Source organism: Momordica charantia (genome assembly GCF_013281855.1).
Source record: "Momordica charantia cultivar OHB3-1 chromosome 11 unlocalized genomic scaffold, Mcharantia_2.0 BLBB01000011.1, whole genome shotgun sequence".
NCBI classification, from domain to species: domain Eukaryota; kingdom Viridiplantae; phylum Streptophyta; class Magnoliopsida; order Cucurbitales; family Cucurbitaceae; genus Momordica; species Momordica charantia.
Window position 1 is genome coordinate 17,969,103 of NW_028275159.1, and position 22,486 is coordinate 17,991,588.

The 22,486-nt window shown below is 37.4% G+C and overlaps 1 protein-coding gene across 1 annotated transcript; it reads right to left on the bottom strand.

Moving 5' to 3' along the window:
* Positions 1-173: 173 nt before the first annotated feature.
* Positions 174-21,600, bottom strand: LOC111019646 (polypyrimidine tract-binding protein homolog 3). The gene is made up of 15 exons (XM_022296044.2): positions 21,451-21,600; positions 20,865-20,927; positions 18,352-18,423; positions 18,178-18,254; positions 5,247-5,328; positions 3,308-3,431; positions 2,984-3,048; positions 2,824-2,873; positions 2,697-2,738; positions 2,557-2,608; positions 2,411-2,468; positions 2,260-2,273; positions 1,830-1,937; positions 1,600-1,743; positions 174-1,048 (listed from the first exon to the last, which is right to left on the bottom strand). Exons 2-15 carry the CDS (start codon positions 20,919-20,921, stop codon positions 659-661), a joined length of 1,335 nt encoding a protein of 444 aa, XP_022151736.1. The 5' UTR covers positions 20,922-20,927; positions 21,451-21,600; the 3' UTR covers positions 174-658.
* Positions 21,601-22,486: the final 886 nt, after the last annotated feature.

Consider the following 22,486-nt stretch of genomic DNA (forward strand, 5'->3'; position numbering starts at 1 on the left):
ATTTAACAGCTAATCTTTCATTTGTCAAGGCTAAGGAGAGAGAGAGTACATACATTTAACAGCTATTCTTTCCTTTGTCAAGGCTAAGGAGAGAGAGAGGAGAGAGAGAATGCATAAATTTAACAGCTATTCTTTCATCTGTGGAGGCTAAGGAGAAATTTTGCCAAAAGATATGTTCATCAATAAATGAGGTAGAAGAGAGTTGAGCATTATGAACTGAAATTACAACAGCCAATGGCCCATTAGCTTCAAATTACAAGACATGTACAAACTACCTAACAAAGAGACCCTCAAAAAAGAAAAGAAAAAAGTTAGCTTTTCTTCTTTCTTCCTATTCTTCAAAACTGATAACATGAAAGAAAATCTAACTCAGTCGACAAGTCTTGCGAATGATTTCGATAAGCACGAAGAGGAGAAAATATAAGAGAAGAGAAGAGAAGAGAAGATACGAGAAGAGAAGACGAGAAGATTTGAGACAACACTAAGCAGAAGTACAATCCCACGAGAGAAATCCAAAGAGAGAAATAATTGTTACAAGAATTAGGACAGTATGCGCCATCATCTCCATTTTTAAAAATCCTTGTAAAATATGAATCCTCAACCCCAATCAAGCATTAAGAATCCATCACTTCTTACTTGTTTAACGCCCTTGTTAACTTCATATTGTCTGCAACTGGGAAAACGAAATTCGAATGATCGACCCACCAAGCGAACTAGCATGCTTGCAAACAAGAGCTTCGGTGGCCTGCTCCTCGGTGTCAAACATGACGAGTGCTTGCTTCTTCCCGTTCATCTCAAAGAGCTTGGTGTTGACAATTGGCCCATGTTCCTCTAGGACAGTTGCAATTTCTTCTTCAGTTACTTCCTGGGATAGAGATGAAATGTGGATCATTTTTGTCGGGGAGCAGCAGTAGCGGTAGTTTTTTGCAGCATTTCGGTTAAAACGATTAAGATTTGAGTTAGCATATTCATGAGTATCAGCCCCTTGTGTAATATTAGGATGCTTTGAGAAGTTGACCTCCAATCTCTTGCCAAACAACATCGCTCCCTATACAAAATTCAAAAGTAATGTGAGGCATCGATACCCATGAAACCGAAACTTTTAACAAAGTTAAAGCTTCAATAGACTTCAATACATGAAGTTAGGCCTTTTAGACAAATAATGAGATTTTAATGGAAATCTGGAGCCAGAAATATCTTCCGTCAGGAAGTTGAAAATTTAACAATACAATAATAAAAATGCAATTCCAACACCTATTTCCGCTTGTCAATTAAGCTAAAGGCCTCATCACTGAATATACATACTAACCTTTATTTCTTCATTAAAAAAAAAAAAACAAAGTCCAGAGGGTAATTACAAAATTCCAACGAAATTCCCAAAGAGAGACATTAAACCTGATAAAAGACCTAACCTTCTCCTAATGCCTCTCAACACCTTCAAAGACACATTTGTTTCTCTTAATCCAAATACTTTTTGCAAAAGAAATCATAACTGAATATAAGAATTTAAACATTGTTATAATTATTTTTGTTAAACAACTCGTACAACTGGTAGAAAATAAAACCCCATGCATGAGAAAGAAATTTAAATCAACAAACCTTCAAAAAGTGCACAGCTAATTCTGCCTGGAATCCATCTCCCATCTGAACTAGTGCATGATCGGGTTTATTTCGGAGAAGCTTAATTCTTACAATGTTACCGTAGATGGAGAAAAGGTTAAAAAGCTTGTCTTCATCTATTCTCTGTAACAAATTAACGGTGGTGTCAACCAGCAAAACAAAAGCTTGAGCAGGAGGACTCTAACGAAGAAGAATAAAATATAACTCACATCAGGATCCAGATTGGAAACAAGGACTGTACACCTGTCGTTTGTCCCACTGACACCAGGTGGCAGACCTCCACCAAATGCAGCAGCAACAGCAGCTGCATTGGCCATCTAAACATCATGTAAAAAAAGACACATTAATGGACATCAACAGTAACAACCAATTTTGTACACAATTTTAGATCTTAAATTATTCCAGAGTTCCTGATGTGGTCAACCATATTCATCTTATGAAAATCCTGTAAAACTTATCTTTCAAAGAATATCACAGATCTCAAAGCTAAAGGATTGCACGTGAAGTACAATCATTATAGAGTAGGACTAAAATATTATTCTAAAAGGGAAGAAAAACCCCTCATAATTAATGAATGATCTAATAGTTGCTAATATTCTTCACTCATCTCAACCATGATTTGACAGGAGCAATACACACCTGTGGAAATGCAACTGGAACCAAAAATAAAAAGAAAAAGACAATCGTAAGTATAGGATTTTTTTAGGAGAAAAGAAATTAAGAATATGCTGATTGAGCATCAATGTATGAAGTAACAAATATATTCATTATATGATAGAAACCACCACACCTGGTCTTGCACCAGATGCTTGAAGTGCATACATGCCTCCTGCATCCCCATAGCCAGGCTGTTGCACATCGAGACCAAAAAAAAAGGGGGATTTCAGAAGGAAAGTGACAAATGTTATAAGAAATTTAAAATGTGGTGGTACATACTTGGGACGACCGGCCTTTTGGTTCAGAAGGCAGGCTAGGATTTGTGAAATCCCTGAAACAGTATCGAGAGGAAATATCCATATTGATACAATACATGATGCAAATAAGTAAATTAAGTGAGGATAAGTTATTCAACAAACCTTGAACGTTCGTTATTGTAGTTCACCTGTAACTCGTCAAGACTGCACAATAAAACCGATAAATCTGTAATTCATCAAGTCAAGATGGAAAAATCACAAGCATTTCATGATTAGTTATGAAACCTACTTGGAGAACTGAATGTCTAGTTGACAGCAACCATCATATATATTGCGTCCCTACAAGAGTGGCAGAAGTGTCCATCCTTTATGTAAATAGACCAAGATGAAAACCTCTTAAAGAAAGGATCAAAGTCGAAATGACGGGTCCAACAAAAAACTGGTATTACTTGTAGTGCAGTCCTAGCAGAAACAGCACACTGGCGTGATTGATACTGAATGAGAGCCTGAAACCCTACAAACATGCAATTAATATGTTCATGCACAACTCTGAAGATTCATTTAAAAAGCAAAAATACCAGTAGAAAACAACAGATTTAGCAACAAGTTCTAGATGAAAGGCTCAATTTTTATTTGAGGACCCACTCCTGCTTGTGCGAAAAAACACCTAAGGGGAAAAGGAAAGAAAGAACAATTCCAATAGAATAGAATTTTAATAAATCCATGCATTAAGAGAGATATGAGAGGGGGAAGAAGAGAGAACTTAATCTAACCAGCTGACTTCTGAAATGTGACGATCTTCTCCACAAATCCATGTGGAAAAAATACTTGATGCAGCACTTCCACTGTTATGGGATATAGCATGTGATGGATTGTGACTAAGAGTATTCGATTTGGCTGCTCCAGAGAGTGACCAAGAGTGTATGCACATGGAGAAGGGTGAGAGAGAAGGAAATAAATTGAGAAGAAAAATCCAAAAATATTATATATATATGTTTTTCTATAATTATAGATTATCAGCAATCTTACTAAGATGAAGAGCTTCTAGGTGTTGGGTAATGATTACTGATTAGTAGTAATAGCAAATACATTACCACTAGTACCAAAAGCTGTAGCTGTTTAACTAAAATTAACTTAATCAATTCATTCCTTTATTCCACTAATTCCACACGAGGGCTCATTAACTAGCATAACATGTCGACAATTAATTTTCACATGGGGAGGAGGAGATAATACTGCATAAGATTGAAATTAGAACACACTCATCCCTATTACCATATTTGATTAGGATTAATTAAAATCATTTACATTATTTCAATGGTAAACAATTGATATTCCTAATTCAAAGTTTTTTTTTGTTTTCTTCTAAAAGATGTTTACAATAAAAGAATCGAGTGGAAAAAAGTGAGTTTTTAACAAGCATATTGACATTTATTCCTAAAATAAGCACATAAATATCTTACTAACTAAACAATAAAAAAATATACCGAACTTGCAAGAAACAGTTCATGGGAGCCATTGATGATCGTATTCTTATTAAAGAAAATCAATTCATCATCCCTTCAAAAGGTCAAGCTTTAAGTATACCACATAACAGCAAAGAAAAGGCCACTTTTATGAATCTTTATGGAAAGGAGCATCTCTTCATTTTTCCGAAGAAGCTGAAATTAATTGAAATTAAATCCAAAGGAGGAATCAAGGAATCTTATGCCTTGAACACTTCATCTTAATAGTCTGAGGTGGGCTGGTGTGTATAGTCATGAAGGTCTTCTCATGGATGTCAAGAGGTCTGGGAGTTCCAAGCAAAATATTATCAGTCAAGAACTGCTTATTCCAGTTTAGTCCATAAACTGGGATTTCCAAGCTTTCTTAGGTTCATTCATCAAAAAGTTTGGAGAGTGTTTGGTTGTTCCTTCATATATGATTGTGTGTTTGGTTGAGGCATTAATTTAGAAGTGTGCTACTACTTGCGTGTGTTTGAAGAGCTTTTGGTTGGAAAGCCAATGGCTTGTTCTGCAAAGGAGTTCCATGTTTGGCAGTTTTCTAGTTGATCTCCTTTTCAGCTGTCAGCTTGGAGCAATATTTGGTGCTTGGCGGAAGTGGTTTTTGTTGTTTTAGCTAGCTGGATTTTCAAGTTGTTCTTCTCAGAGATGCAAGATATTTCCTTCGGATTCTTAAATGTTATATTTATCTTTTAGCTATCGTAATTTTTGGAGATCTTTTCTTTATTTATTAGGTTGATTGTTTTCACTCTAATTAGGAACTTGTATCTTGAACATTTTCCCATCTCTTCATCTAACAATGAAAAGTTTGTCTCAAAAAAAAAAAAAAAAAAGGAACAATGCACTAGAATATCACATATTTCAGATCATGATAGAAAATAGTGGCTGTGTTGCAAGTCAAATCTCAATTCATTCATCTAAACAAAATCTTCACCATATCTTACACGTTAACATGCAATTACAGTAGGGAAGGGAAAAAAGGCAAAAGCATTGTCCTAATATAGATTCAGCATGCCATACTATCAGAAGCAAGGGAGGTTCTTCTGCATGATAGAAGGATGAAAAATTTAAATCCGTTATGCTTTAACAAATCTGCAGAACTTATATGGCAGTGCATGTGCAAGTCATTCAATACAAAAACTATTCTACTCATTACATATTTATAGAGGTCCATTTCTGCCTCAGTTGTGTCGGGTAAAAAGTTACAAACCTCGTCTCCTCGTCCTTGGGCATTCTGATCAGCTGTAGTTAGCTCTTGATGTGATGAAAACTGGACATAAACATTCCTTCCCCTAAAGATAAAACAGAAAAGCATTCAACTGATGCACCCCTTCCCATACGTCAGCACCTTAACTACTTAATAGATGCACCCCTTCCCTCTTCCCCTACTGTGTACTTCCACAATCAGGGCCTATCACTATCCTGCCCTAAATAGCCACCTTATTGTGAAGATAAAAGTTTGTCTTAATTTTGAGAGATTATTTTGATATGCTGAAATATGTGCAACTTTAAGTCTTCTAATATAGGAGAAAGATCTACTACAATAAAGAAAGAAATAAATACCAAAAAGACAAAATATTGAAAACTAATATTTAAATGAATATTTATAAATATTGAAAATTCCAACACTCCTCTCAAGTTGGTTTAAAGATGTCTTTCATAGCAGGCTCATCGAAAAGTTTGTCGAATTGCTTCTTTCGAAGTCCCTTAGTATATCACCAACTTGTTCTGTCGTTAGAAGATAAGAAATACATATTGCACTGGTATAAATCTCTCTTTAATAAAATATTTGTCAATCTCAATATGTTTTCTTCCAACATGTAGAACTAAGTCATGAGCTATAGATATGACAACCTTGTTGTCGCAATAAATCCATATATGTGATGCTTGAGGAAACTTCAATTCTTCAAGTATACTTTTGATCCATATGCCTTCACAAATTTAATTTCATGAGTCAAGACTCTAAACTCTACCTCACCACTCTTAGCCACCACATTTTGTTTTTTCTTCACCGTGTAACCAAATTTCCTCCAACAAAAAAAAAAAACAGTAACCAGAATAGATCTTCTATTGGTAGCACTTCCAACCCAGTTTGGATCAATATAAACTTCTACTTGGAAGTCATTATTCCTTTTAAATAGAATATCTTTTCCAGGAGTTCCTTTCAAATATCTCAAGATTCTATAGGAGTTCCTTTCAAATATCTCAAGATTCTATAGGCAGCTTCTGATGGAACCCAAATGGGAAGAGAGAATATATTTCAATAATGAACTAAGAGGAATATAAGTAGGGTATTTATAGGGAATGGTGGGAAGGTGCAGGCGCGGATTTGTTATCCAACACGCGGACAGAAGGGGCGTACAGGTTTTAACTAATTGGCCAACTACCAATTAACTAGCTAAATAATAGATATGCTAGGTAGTTACATCAGTTTCCCTCCCTTTATAAAAAGAACTTGACCTCGAGTTATATTGGTTTATCATCTAATTCAACATCAGACTCAAGGTCCTTTTGAATATCTTCATCCACCATTGCAATAGCCTTTCATTGAGGACATTCATTAGAAAAATGTCCTTGTTGACTGCAACGAAAGCACTTACCAAGAGTTGGACGATTATAAGCATTGATAGCCTTCTTGCGATCTGGAGTGTCCGATTTCTTGAATTCTTTGGATGAATCTTGATCCAATTGTTTACCTTTAGCGGCTGGTGCTGGATTTTTGGCCATACTTTGTTTCTCAAAAAAAGAGGTTCCTTTGCAGCTGGTTCTTGCTTGGCCATCCCCTGTAGTTCTTCTTGCATACTGTTTCTTGTACCTAGGTTGGTGGAGAGTAATCTCAATGAAGGAAAGAATATCTCAAATCTGATTATTATGGGAAAAGGATCTCTATTTATAGAGAGATCCTAACTAACAAACTAGCAACTAATAGTAACTTGTAGTTACTACACAGTAAAAGAGTTTTAAAAGAAATACAACTATAAAGCTAAACTTTTAAGATTTAACAAGCTATCCCAAAGGCCATATACGGCTACATCAATTTCCCCTTCCCAAAAAAACAACTCGTCCTCGAGTTAGTCAGCCAACAAAAACTGATCAGGACATCAATATATGTCCGCTATATTGAAGACGGGACTGATATTATACTCGGCTGGGAGGTCAATCTTGTAGGCATTCTCTCCGTAACGAGCAAGTATAGCAAAAGGACCAAGTTTTCTCTTCAGTTTGTTATACGTTCCAACTGGGAATCGGCTCTTTCGTAAATGAATCATGATAAGGTCTCCTAACTGGAATTCCTTGAATCGCCGTTTCTTATCTGCCACTGTCTTGTATTTGGCATTGGATTCCTCTAGATGTTTACGAACTTCATCATGTAGCTGAGTAATTCTAGTTGCCATTTCTTCTGCCTCCCTACTAAGATCAATAGAATGAGGAAGATTAGTAAGATCTATTGTTAACCGAGGGAGCGGAGTATATACAATCTCAAATGGGGACTTCCCTGTTGTTTTGTTCCTCATGTGGTTGAACGCAAATTCGGCTTGGGCAAGAGCCATATCCCATTGCTGGGGTGAGCACCACTGATACATCGAAGTAGATTTCCCAACGAACGATTTGTAACTTCTGTTTGTCCATCCGTTTGCGGATGGCTTGTGGTGCTAAACTTTAATGTAGTGTCAAATTTCTTCCATAAAGTACGCCAAAAGTGACTAAGAAACTTTACATCACGATCAGATACAATTGATTTTGGGATACCATGTAGGCGAATGATCTCCCTAAAAAACGATGTAGCAATAGAAACAGCATCGGATGTTTTCCTACATGCCACAAAATGAGCCATCTTACTGAATCTATCCACCACAACCATCACGGAGTCAAAGCCTCTTTGGGTTTTAGGAAGACCGAGTATAAAGTCCATCGAAAGGTCTTCCCAAATGCCCTTAGGTATAGGTAAGGGTGTATATAACCCTGTATTTTGTGATGTCCCCTTGTAGGACTGGCAAATATAGCATTTTTGAACAAAACTGGCAACATCCTTTTTTAGTTGCGGCCAAAAAAAACGGGTGTTAACAATTGTAAGCGTCTTGTCTCGGCCTAAATGAGCAGCCAACCCGCCTGCATGAACATCTTTAATAATGGCTTCTCGAAGAGATGTATGAGGAATGCACAGGGCATGTCCTTTAAATAAGTAGCCATTCACTATATGGTAATCATGTGTATATAGATGAGTCATACATTGTTCCCAAATAACTCGAAAGTCTACGTCTGAAGCATAAGTATCGGGTAGATGATCAAAAGCTATAATTTCCCCTTTAAGTAGTGTGAGGAGGCTGTGTTTCCAACTCAAAGCATCAGCTGCCTTATTACTTATTCCCGAAGTATGTTTGATTACAAAATCAAATCTTTGTAAAAAAGATAACCAACGTGCGTGCATGCGACTTATCGTTTTTTGAGTATGCAAAAATTTTAAGGAGAAATGGTCTGTTAGAAGGATAAATTCTTTGCCTAGGAGGTAGTGTTCCCACTGTTTTAAAGCCCTAACTAGAGCATAAAGTTCCTGTTCGTATGTGCTCCATTTTTGCCGTGATGTACTTAGTTTTTCACTAAAATACTCAATTGGGTGATTGTTTTGAGAAAGGACAGCCCCCACCCCAATACCCGATGCATCTACAGAGACTTCGAATGGTTGTTCAAAGTTTGGGAGTGCTAGGACTGGACTAGTGCTTAGTTTGGATTTTATGATTCTAAAGCTCTCGGTTTGATGTTGTCCCCACACGAAAGGTCCCTTTTTTAGACAACTTATTAAAGGGGCAACTAAGGAACTAAAATTTCTAATGAATTTTCTGTAAAAGGAAGCAAGACCTAGAAAGCTTTGGATATCTTTTAGTGTTTTAGGTTCTGGCCATTCTACTATAGCTTTTATTTTCATAGGATCCATGTATACTTTATGTCCTATTATAAACCCAAGGAAAGAGATTTCAGTAGTTGTAAAAAGATATTTTTTGATATTAATGACTAATTGATTAGTAGCCAAAACCGAAAAGACTTTATGAAGGTGATTTAAATGGTCAGACATGCAGTGGCTATAGATAAGGATATCATCAAAATAGACTACTACAAATTTATTAATAAAAGGAAGCAATACCTGATTCATAAGCCTCATGAATGTGCTTGGAGCGTTGGACAACCCAAAGGGCATAACGAGCCACTCAAATAAGCCCTCATTTGTTTTGAACGCCGTTTTCCATTCATCTCCCGGCCTTATGCGTATTTGATGGTATCCACTCTTAAGGTCTATCTTAGAAAATAGAGTAGCTCCCCCTAATTGATCTAACAGATCATTAATACGAGGAATGGGGAACCGATATTTGATAGTAATCTTGTTTATTGCTCGGCTGTCCACACACATGCGCCAAGTTCCATCCTTTTTGGGTGTTAATAAGGCGGGAACAGCGCATGGGCTTAAACTAGGTTGTATGTGCCCTTTGTCAAGTAATTCTTGGACTTGATCATGTAAGATTTTGTATTCGGATGGGTTCATCCGATAATGAGCAAGATTCGGTAGGGTTGCCCCCGGAAAAAACTCAATATTATGTTGAATGTCTCGTAAAGGAGGTAACCCGGCAGGAGGTTCAATAATAGTTTGAAACTCATGTAACAATTGTTCCACTTCCGGTGGAAGAACCTGTGATTGTTCCAAAGTTTCAAAACTTTTAATCACCAGCCCAAGAATAGGCATATCCTTATGAAATAGGAGCTGTTTTCCCGACGACATTGTGAATAGAGCACCTGTTTTTGTTGTACCATCATTTGAGGGTACAAGCTTTGGTGGAGGAATGGGAAGTAAAACAACCTTTTTCCCCATCCAACTGAATTCATGTGTTCTCTCGCCCCTTATGAACAGCTTGTGTATCATATTGCCATGGTCTCCCTAATAGGATGTGGCACACATCCATATCCAACACATCACATACTATTTGATCCTTGTAACTAGCCCCAATAGACAATGGTACTGTACATGTGTGTGTGACTTGAGCTTCCCCACCCTTCTTTATCCACGAAACTTTATAGGGATTTGGGTGTGGATGCAGTGTTAAACGAAGGGCTGTCACAAGCTTACTAGCTACAATGTTTTCGGTACTGCCACTATCAATTATTATACTACAAACCTTACCCTCAATAGTGCATCGTGACTTGAATAAAGCGTGCCGTTGGTAGGCAGGCTCAACTTTTGGAGTGAGAAGAAGGCGTTGAATAACACAAGTGACAGGATCACCTTCATCAGGACTGAGATATTCGACCTCATTTTCTTGCTGCTCTTCTTCGTTGTAGTCTTGTTGCTCCTCATCTTCCACAAAGGTAATGGCCTTTCTTTGAGGGCATTCATTTGAGAGATGTCCCACCTGTCCACAACGAAAGCACTTGCCCAAAGTTGGACGGTTATAAGTGTTAGCTACCTTTTTTCCTACAGTTGCATCCATGGTTTTATTTTCAAGAAGATTATCTTTGCCGACGTGTTTGCCTTTGGGTGAACTGCCAATTGTTGGGACAGATGACTTGTCTGATGGTGCAAAATTTTTTTTGGAAGGGCCACCTTGATCCCAAGTTGTTCGTCGAACATAGGTCTTCTTGTAACGATTGTTCACTTGTTCTTCAATTGTTGTAGCAGTGGATATAGCTTCATTTAAGTACCCAATAGGCTGTAATGCTATCTGTTCCTTTATATCCGAACGCAGCCCACTAATGTACCGGGCCACCAAATATTGTTGATGTTCTCCAAGATTTGTCCGTGCCCCTAGTCTATGGAATTCCTCTGTGTAATCAGCAATCGTGCGCGTTCCTTGTCAGCAATTTTGATACTGATTATATAAAATCTGTTCAAAATTGACAGGTAGGAATCGCTCACGCATAAGCTTTTTCATACGTTCCCATCGACGGATTGGTTGCTTCCCATACCTTTGCCGGTTAATTTCTAGTTGATCCCACCATGCCGAAGCACCCCCCTTAAGTTTGAAAGCCACTAAACGTACCTTTTTATGCTCTGGCGTGTTCATGTATGAAAAGAAATTTTCAACATTCCGTACCCAATCCAAGAACCCTTCTATGTCCATCTTTCCGCTGAAGGTAGGGATGTCAATTTTGAGTTTGTATTCACTTGTATCTTGCTGTCTGTTTGGACGAGCTTGATACCCGTGCCTATTACCTTCCATCTCGAGGTCTTCCTCTTCATCGCTGGAATAATCCATAAAAAGATCCTGTCGCCTTTGAAATAGGGGGTTGTCATTGAAATCTTGAAGGTGCTGACGACGAACTTGGTGAAATCTTGGTCCCAGATTGAATTCTTGCCCCCTTTCTTGATGTCTTCTTGGAGGGGCTGCTGGTCTTTCTTGGATCCGGATTCCCTGATGGTTCTCCCTTCTAGTTTCTTGATCAAGTCTTGATGGATTTTGTTGAGGAACTTCCGTTGGACTGTGATTTAGATTCAGATTTTCCAGTTGCTGATGTATAATACCCAAGATCTGTTTGATCTCATCCACATCATTATGTATACTCTTGATATCCCCTTCGACCAACTGCAAGCGTGTGGTCAATGCTCGTGGTGAGAGAGCGGCCGATTGCTCCGCTTCTTTGTTGGTCATGGAAGAAATGTCTCCTATGATAGGTTTCTTTCCCGCCATTTGAACGCCCATAATTTTTTTTTTTCCGGTGCTCTGATACCAATTTGGTGGAGAGTAATCTCAATGAAAGAAAGAATATCTCAAATCTGATTATTATGGGAAAAGGATCTCTATTTATAGAGAGATCCTAACTAACAAACTAGCAACTAATAGTAACTTGTAGTTACTACACAGTAAAAGAGTTTTAAAAGAAATACAACTATAAAGCTAAACTTTTAAGATTTAACAAGCTATCCCAAAGGCCATATACGGCTACATCATAGGTTCTTGTTGTTCTTCTATAGTGGTGGGCAGTTGATATGGCCTCATTTAGATAGCCTAATCCGAGATAGATCGAGAGCCTTGTCGACAAGTATAGTATTGATCATATAGGATTTGTTCATAGTTAACAAGGAGGAATCTTTCACGTATAAGGTTTTTCATTTTTTCCCACATCCATATAGGATGTTTCCCATGACGCGTTGATTGACCTTTAATTGATCCCACCGGAGCTCCACTTTTAAGTTTAAGAGCAACTAATTTCACTTTCTTGTGGTCAGGAGTATTCATGTAACCAAAAAAGTTCTCAACATGTTTCTCCCGATCAAGAAAGGATTCAATACCCATTTTCCCATTTAAATTTGGTAAATCGATTTTTATCTTATACTCACTTGTTTCACGGATTTGTCGAGGATATCTAACCATAAGTCTATCCTCCATCAACATAGGAATCTCATCTTCCTCACTAGATGAATGCAAATCAATTCTTCTTTGGAATAGTGGGTTATGATTTGGTTCTTGATGGACATACCTTAGTTCTTGCAACATTCTTGGTTGGCCAAAATGTTGATCTAGAGGTTCACAGTTTAGTTCTTGTTGAACATACCTAGTTCTTGCAGCATTCTTGATTGAAAATTCTGTTGTCCTTGCTGATTTTGACCTATCTTGATTCCTTGCTCCTTTCTTCATTCTCCTTGGCCGAATCTTAGTTGGTTTTGTTGTAAACTCAAAGCTTTAAGTTGCTCGGTAATCGAACTCAACATTTGTTGTATCTCAACAGCAAGCGTCGAGTTGTAGTATGAGGTGAAAGGACGGTGGTTTGCTCCACCTCTTTTCCAGCAAGAGAAGAATCTCCTACTACTTGAGAAGAAGTTTTCTTGCTTGCCATGATAACAAGAGCCCAAGGATTTTGGTTGCTGTGATACAAATCTTGATGGAACCGAAATGGGAAGAGAGAATATATTTCAATAATGAACCAAGAGAAATACAAGTTGGGTATTTATAGGGAATGGAGGGAAGGGGCGCCACGGATTTGCTATCCAACACATGGTCAGAAGGAGCCTACGGGTTTTAACTAATTGGCAACTACTAGCTAGCTAAATAATAAATATGCTAGGTAGTTACATCAGCTTCTAAATGAGTTGATCCTAGTGCATGCATAAATTGACTTACCATACTTTGAGAAACTGCAATTTCAGGTCATGTATGAGATAGTTACATTAATCTTCCCACGTCTCTAGTATCGTTTCGTCTTTTATTTCTTCTGCATTTGCTGCTTGTAATTTCAGGTAAGGTTCGGTGGGAGTTTCTGCAACCAAGTAGTCTTGTTTCTCTAAATAAGTCAAGAACATAGTTTCTTTGATTACCAAAGATCCCTTTCTTCGATCTTGCAAATTCCGTTACTAGGAAATATTTCAATGTTTCCAAGTCCTTAATTAGAAACTCACTTGCAAGACTTTTCTTGAGATCTGTTAGACATGCTTCATAATCACTAGTGAGAATAATATTATCTCAATCAAAAATTGACATTTTTTTGTTCTCTGTGTATAAAATGCAGTATGGTTAGCTTGCCTCTAAGAAATCTATAGCTAGATAGATTTTTCCAAATGGCTCAAACCAAGCTCTTGGAGATTGTTTTTCCATCCGAGCTCCTCTTCAAAATCCAGTAGTAAGTTTATAAAAACATCTTCCTCAAGATTGCCATTAAGAAATGCATTTTTCACATCAAGCTAATGGAGAGACCCATCTAAATTAACTACATGAGACAAAATAGCTCCAATAGAGTTCATTTTAGCAAGGAGCAAATTTTTCCTAATATCAATCCCATAAGTTTTGAGTGAAGCCTTTAGCTACCCATTTAGCCTTGTGAAGGATCAACTATCTTAGTCTTCGTGTCATTGATCGAATTTCCTTGTATATGTAAAACTTAAACTTAGAAAGTTGATTGGTAGAATCATTATGTCACTTTGGCCAAGTGGTTAAGGCGTGTGCCTGCTAATAATCATTATGTAGTGCTTCTCCCCCTGAATGAGAAGTTTCTACATTGGGCATCAAAGGACTAGTAAAATCAAGACAAATAGGACTAGGAAGAGGAACATAAATATCCTAAAAATTCTCTTTTTTTTTTATCTTGATGTGAAACCCGATATTTCATTAATGGTAAGAAATATAAAAAAGGCTGCAAGAGCAAATTACAAGAAAGCCTTCCAACTAGAAACAAGGTCGTTTAGGCTATAACTACTGAAGGATCGGTAGAAACATTTACACCAACCAAGAGCTAGAGCAATAACTCTATCAAAAAAGATCTCAAAAGGGAGGGATGTGTCATTGAACATCCTGTTGTTCCTTTCTAGCCATAATTTCCAAAGAAAAGCTTGGATGAATTGAGCCCATAAGCTTGTGCCTTCTTTCTTAAAAGGGTGGTTGGTCAAAAGGTAGTCAAGGAAGATAGCTGGGCAAGTATGCAGAGCGGTCTGGCACCCAAAAGCTGTGAGAATTCTTGCCCAGAATCTGGATGCAAAATCACATGAAATGAAAAGATGCCCTAATGTTTCTGAAGCCTTGTGACAAAGGTGGCAGCAACTGAGGGAGAGAGTTATGTGAGCTAATCGTCTTTGACTCTGTCGTGTGTGTTGATAGCATCGTGGCTAAGCTCCAAACAAATAATTTAGACCTTCTTGGGGAGCTTTCCACGCCAAAATTTGTAGTAGAGAGTGGATGAGCGATGGTTCTTGAGAGAGGTCAAAAGTCTGAAAACAGACTTTGTAGAGAAGCTTTTTGCAGCATCAAGAGGCCAAATCCATTTGTGATCTATCATACTTGTGTAACAATCAGTGGATCTTGGCTCGTGACTACAATGTATCCAGATGGTCTTGGGAGAAATCTCAAGGAAGACCATCCACAAAAAGTATGTGTCTCTTCAATGGCTTCATTATGGAATCAGCCCTGATCTATATTCCCTTGAGTAATGGGAAGCACACTTCGTCCAACAACAGATCTTACTCTCTCATTGATAGATTCCTCCTCACCAACGACTGCATCACCAAATTCTGGCACCCCTTGGCTAAAAGGCTTGAGCGAACCACATCAGACCACTTCCCTGCTGCATTTTGGTAAAAGCAAATGGACCCACCCCATTCAAATTCGAAAACATGTGGCTTGTCTCACCACGCTTTCAATCCCTTCCTTGAAATTGGTGGAGGAACAACCCCACACATGGATGGCCAGATCACGGCCTCATGATGAATCTCTAAAAATTATCTTTCAAATTTAGTTTCTCCCCTTGAATGGAATTTTTGGTCAAATATGGCTCTGATTATCTAAAAAAGACACATTCATACTCACAAAAAGTTTTTGGTCCAAGGATCAAAACACATTTATAACCCTTTTGACTTGAAGACTAACCTAATAATATACATTTAACAACTCTAAAATGAAGTTTGGACCGAAATTGACTAGTTATGTGAACATATGTGGTACATTCAACAAACCATCATGGATTGACCTAATAGTCAATAAGGGCCAATGTAAATAGCAAAGAGTTTAGAGGGAATGGGTTTAGACCATGGTGGCCACTTACCTAAGATTTAATATCTTACGATATTCCTTAGCAACCAAATGTAGTAGGGTCAGGTTATTGCCCGTGAGATTAGTCAATGTGTGCACAAACTAGTCTGGACATTCACGAATATTAAAAAAATGTGGTACACCTAACAACTTTGGGAGTTAAATCAAAATATAAAGCACTCAAGGGGAGTTTTGAAATTTAAAACATTACTAGGCATCCTATTTATTAGGTACATAGCTATGAGAATGACTTTCTCCCATAAATATTTCATAACATGCATGGAAGTACAGGGGAATATTAGTTTGTTAGTATGAATGGGTAGTATGGTAATTAGTCAGGGTGAGTTGTTATAAATAAGGGTAGTAGGGTGAGGGGAAGGATATCTTGGAGAATAGTATTTTGGTGAGGAACTTGAGAGAGTTCTTTGGGGGAGAGATAGCCCTCTCGAAAGGCTACTGGTATTGTAATTTCTCTTTGATCTTGCAATATAGTGTTCTCGTTAGGTTCTTGTATTTGGGATCCTAACTAAAACATCATAGCACGTGATATTTCAAGTAAATGCCTATTTTTTTCTTTCAGCCATCTCATTATATTGAGGAGTATCTCAATAAGTAGACTGATGAATAATACTTTTTCTATCAAAAAATCACCAAAATTTTTATTTAAATACTTAATTCCATTATTAGAGTGTAAAATGCAAATTTTGGTTTGAAACTGGGTGATCGAAGCTCTGTGCTAGCACAGACATGTAAAAATTCTTGAAGTGTCAGTGTCGGACACCGACACGCTCAGACACGTGTCCGACACGCTAATTAGAGTGTCCTATTTTTCATTATTATTTTTATTTACCGAACACGTTTGGGACACGGTGGGGACACAGCAATTAAGAAAAATAAAAAAATTTCATGAGCTCCAAGGCGTCAAGCCCTCCATAGGTATCAATTGAAGAAATGGAGGACAAGGAAGAGTCTGATGGGAGATGAACAGTCATAAATGAAATAGAATAAGGAGAGTTGAAAAATGAAGATGAAAAGAAAAAATATTGAAGAAGAATAAAAGACAAAGAAGATTTTTTTTTATTATTATCCGTGAGTGTCCGGGCCAGCTTACACACACATCAACTAATCTCACGGGCAATCTGACCCTACAACATGTGGCCATCATGGGGTTTGAACCCATTCCCTCCTATTTACCCTAGCTCCTTTGGACCAATGAGCCACCCATGATGGTTGACAGAGAAGAAGAATAAAAAGAAGAAATAAGAATAAAATTATAAACTGAAGACAAAATCTTATCTTTTGTAGAAGCATTAAGAGTTAGATGGGAAGAAGAAAAGATGGAATAAAAAGGAGAAGAAAAAGATGAGGTGAGGAAGTAGAAAAGACTAATTTATAGGAGCATTAAAAGAAGAAAAAACTGAAGGAAAAGAAGAAAAGATGCATGGCAGGAAGAGAAAAGCTCAGGAGCGCTTTTTAAAACACTGAATATGCACACACATATATTTTTTATATTAAAAAATTAACGTGCCTCAGCGTGTCGTGTCCTACTTTTTTGGAAATTGGCGTGTCGTCGTGTCCATGTCATGTCGTATCCGTGTCTGTGCTTCTTAGTCGAAGCTTAAAGGGACGCATTGAACTTAGCCAAGTCTCAAACCACTTCCCAAGAGCTTTCCTTATTACTAAAGACTATCCCTCTCATCATGGAACTACCAAAGAATGGATGGATCCTTATAGCTCTGTTGGTGTAGGCGCACTTGTAAGCCCTATCCAGCCTCCAGGTCCTTGGTTCGATTCTCATGAGTAGCCAAATACTAAAGATATTCCTTTTAAATATAAGCACCTCAAGTTTCTTCAATTGCACATAATTTGGCAACAAAATTATGGTAATTCCACGTACACCATTTTCGTTTGCACAACTTCAAATAGTGCATGCCCCTTATTTTAATGAAAAACCCAACTTTCATCGAGGAAAAAATGAAATTGAAAGACTACATAAGTGCAACACCTCTTCAATTACATAAGTGCCTTCCCCTATTACCCTGTCGCTGTTCCTACAATGAGCCAACACCTCTTTGTTTTAAACAACTTATTCATTCCTCAAACATGCACAAACTTCTTTTCCATCGATTCTTGTACACCTCCTATCTTTTCCTCTAGTGCATCTAATCTTGCTTCTATTTATTAACTACAGCAATTCCCTGGGCTTGTAAACTCTATTACCACAATATCGAACTTCCATTATTTACCAAAGCAAGAAAGATGCACGACCAAGCAAAGATTCACCCCCACTCTCCTAACTCACGAGCTAAGCAACTCCTCTGACTCCTTTAGAAGTTGAAACTCAAGGACACCATAGTACAACCTATAGAACAAATCCTATTTAGGGAATGTAATTGCAAGTTAGTAACTCCTCTCCCTCCTATAGTCTCCCTCCCCAAGTACTAATTGAGATCACACTATTACTTGAGCACTGTCAAGTACAATGGGCTACACATATTTCAGCATCCAAACTAGTTGACAGATGCACCCTCCACTCTTCCTATTATATACTTTCATTATTTCATACCACTACAAGTTACGATACTATTACAAAAAGAAGACCAATCAGATATGCAAGGATAAATATTAATAGCATAATATTACCTAATGCTTGGCTGAACATTTGCAAAGAACTGCAAAGCATTAACTGCTGAGGGAACATCTTGCATTTGGATAAGAGCCTGAATTCATGATACAAAGACAAAACAGTGAAGATTCCACTTTAGCTCGAGTATAGGACAACCTTAAACAAGTCACTGTATCATAGTAAAATTGAACCTGATTTTTAGCACGAAGCATCACAAGCTTAGTTATGACACCAAATGGCTGGAATAGCTGAAGCAAATCATTCTGCAATAATGTAAAAGAAGTATACAGATTATAAAAAATTAGGGGAGATGAGAGAACGTGCAAAGATAAAAACTAACTAGTTGATAATACAAATAAAAGTCGAATACTTGAACTGCAAACATCACAAAAGAAAGTCAGCCTCCAATAAATATCATTTGTTGAAATACTCCATCTAGTCAAAGAATTAAAGATGCAAAAAAAAAAAAATGAGGGAACATTTGTTTTGTAAGAATGACAAAATATTCTTGAATCATCCTAAGTCGTAACAATACTACATTGCTGATAAATGTAGATAGCAGTTTCCCATTAGCTTCCCATGAATAATTGGGTTTGTGCCATTTGTGTTCGGCAAAAGTGTATCGGTACTATTTTAACCATACCAATACTCCAATGGATACTTTGTTAAAATAAATTATATATATATATAGGACGATTGAAGCGACGGAGCTAAATCTCTGTTTTTAAAGAATTTTGAAACTATCCTTTAGATTTGATTCTGATTGGGGTCCTTTTTGTTAGCTAGTTAGTGCTTTTTTTTTTGCTCCTTTTATTGGGTTGTTTTTGTATGCCCTTTTTGTATTCTTTCATCTTTCTTAACAAAACCTAGTTTCTCACAATAAATATAATATATATATACTAAACAACTATTTCTTTATGTTTAGTATAATATAAATATTAATATATATATTCCATAGAGAAACCATATGGACCATGTGCTTTATCCCTCTCCAAACCAAAGACCACCCCTCTAATTTCTTTAAGAGAGAATGGAGCTTCCATCTCCCTTCTATACCTCTCCAAAATGGGACACCAATCAACACCTTTTGAAAAGGGTGGGTCTCCTTGTAACCACTGGGGAATACAAAGAGTAGAAGGATAAGATCTCTTCCACAACCTCTTTGTCTCCTTCCACAATCTCCCACTTTCAGTCTCAAGAAACTCTATCACGTTTCTACTTCTTCTCCCACTTGCAACCTTATGGAAAAGGAGGTATTACAGTCCCCCTCCTTAACCGACTTAACCTTGTGTTTTTGTCTCCAACATGTGTCTTCTCTTCTAATGAGCTCCTCAAAATCCCCTTTCAGCTTAAAATGTTCCTCCCTCAACACCTCACTCGGAGTCCCCTCCTCCTCTAGCCCATCCAACTGCCTTGTTCGACCAGAAATGGGCCCCATTTCACAGGGCCAGAGTCTAGAGAAATGAGCTAGTGATCCAAAGTTATCCTAGGGCCTAGGGATTGTCTGACATTCCCAAACGACTCCACCCAACCCTTGGAGCGTAAGAATGTCCAATTTGCAACAAATTGCTCGGTTAGATCAAGTAAACCTACCATTTACAATAGGCAAGTTGATAAGGAGGTTGGCCTCCATAAATCTATTAAACAACTTTTCTTTTCTTTTCATCATGATCGCCGATGTCCTACATCGGTTTTACAAGGAAAAACAAAAGCCTCATCATTGGCTACTCTTCGAGGTACGGCTCCATTAAGGTCAATCACTTACAAATCCACTTGGATAATGAAGCATAATTTTTTTCTAAATATTTCCAATACCGAGACCCTCTTCGAGAATGGGAAGCTTATGACAAGGTGCTACTTACCTCTTGCGCTTGGGCCTTCCCAGAGAAAGTCGAGAAGCATCTTTTCGATTCTTTTGGCTGCCTTCCCCGAGAGATGAAAGATGGATAACTAGTATGTTGGGGGGTTAGAGAGAACTGATAAGATGACAGAATCTGGAAGGATAAATATCCTAAAAAGATAAAAAAAAAAATTTGCTAGGATCTCAGTCATGATGCCATTAACATAAGACTGGGTGCAAAGAAAGCTTCCTCACATTGCTCTTTCCCCTAGCTGCTACCATCTTCATTTAAAGGAAGCTGAAACTCAAGGACATCCTTTCATCTCCTGCAAATATGCTACTAGTTTTTGGAACAAGGCTCTCTCAACTTTTGGTTGGCAAACCCCACTTCACACTAGCCCCAACTTATTTCTTCATTCTCTGTTGCTGGGGGCACCCTTTTAAGGAGGAGGGAGAAATCTTTTCAGTACAACTAATCAGAGCTTTTCTTTGGAGCTTATGGAGGGAAAGCCAAATCATACATATTTGTTAGTCTTTTTATCAATGATCAAATAGTTGATACGGTGATAGTTGGACAAAATGGAGACTAATAATCTGAGTCCCTCGGCAAAATGGATGTTAATTACATCAACAGCATAATTTTGTCACATGGTAAAGGTAGCTTAACTTTAGGTGAAGCATGGACCAGCTATTTCCTTTGTTATCACTACTCTCTCACCCACTAAAATGCAAATAAATATTCTTAAACCATATAGAATAACATGTTCGTGGCAATAGCTCAGCTACCAATATACATTTTCAGAGTTTATTCTGAGTTACGAAGTTATCAATTGAATTTCAGCTTGAGAGAGAGACAGAATGGACCTCCGATATTTCATGGCCAACATTTCGGACGTGGATAACTTTTGATGGTTCTGTCATTCTACACTGCTTGCAGCAAAATAAACCAAATAAATATATATAAAATTCAAGTCAACATTTCCAGAGGCTTAAAAGAGCAACTCGTCCAAAACTTCTTGCCATTCTAAATGCAAGGAGAAAAAAAAAACCCATAGAATTTAAGCTTGAATGACAACGAGGATCGGCATTCCCAATTTTTCAAAGAAAATATTTAACTGAGATTGAACTGAAGCAAAAAGAGTGCGTATTCTGCCGCAATGCACGCTTAAAATATCAAAAATTGAACAATCGAAGACCAGAGGCCCAAAACATCCAAATTAAAGCTCCAAATTAGAGTACCACAAGAGCTCATAATTCGACAAATAAAAAAAGCGAATTTCCATGAAAAACCAAGCAAGAAAAAGGTGAAAAAACCCTAGACTGAGTATCTGCTCGGAGAAGGAGAAGAAAAAAGTGGAATTGGATGAAAACAAACAGTTGGTTTGGTTGCTCTGCTGAGAGTATGTTGAAAGTAGGAAGAAAAATGATAAAAATCAGAGAGAAGCTTTACCTTAGAGAGAGAAGAGAAGGGGAAGGGGAGGAGAGAGAAACAAAGCTACGCGAAAATGGAAGAGGGAATCAGAGACTGAGATCGGCTGCTACGGCTGCCCTATGCTTCGCATCCCCACGGGATTTCTCGTACACCCTCACCCTACTTTCTTCTTCCTCTGGGACCCACCTTAATACATCCACATCAACACGTATAACTGACACTTGGATATTTAAAAACAAAAATTTTGTGCGGTGAGATTCGATCCCACAAACTTTTTGATTAAAGATAGGTGCGTGAGTTCCTAACCTTTAAAAAGTATGATTTATGAAAATAAAATAGTTTGCCAACTAGAATATAGTTTAGTAGGTTAAAGCACATGTATCCAACTATGAAGTTGATATTATTAATATATAATTGGAACTTACAAATTAAAAATAAAAATAAGTCTTGGAATTACGTGCAATAATTAGATCGAAAGGACAACAAAGGTATATATATATAAATTGAATAGAATATCTTTTAGGTTTAACACAGCAAAGTGGTGGTTAACCAAATCCGGTGAAGATCTTGATTAATTGCCAGTCGCACGAGCGAGTGAGCTACAAAATTCCCCTTTCTATTGATGGAACTGTAGGTTATCCCAGACTTATGGCTGACCATGGTGTGCTTGAAGTTAGAAATGAGGGCTCCAACTTCTTATTTATTGTCAATGACTTTACTCAGTAGGTGAAAGATACGAATAGAGTCGGTTTCCAACAGAATCTGGTGAATGTCTTCCTCCAAAGCCAAATTTAATCCTTCAACAACAGCAAGGCTTTCAGCCAAATCCACATTAGAGATGTTGGCTACGGTTGGATTTTAAGATGTGAGAGAATGTGAAATTTAAAAGAAATTATTCACATATACATTGTCAATATTATTATTTATTTATTATTTTAGTAGTTTTGTTTCTTTATTTTATTAAATTTTAAGTTATTGTTTTTGTATTTTGTTAAAGTTACAAAGTTACACATTTGCAACTTCATTTGTGTTAAAGTTACTCATGTAACATATG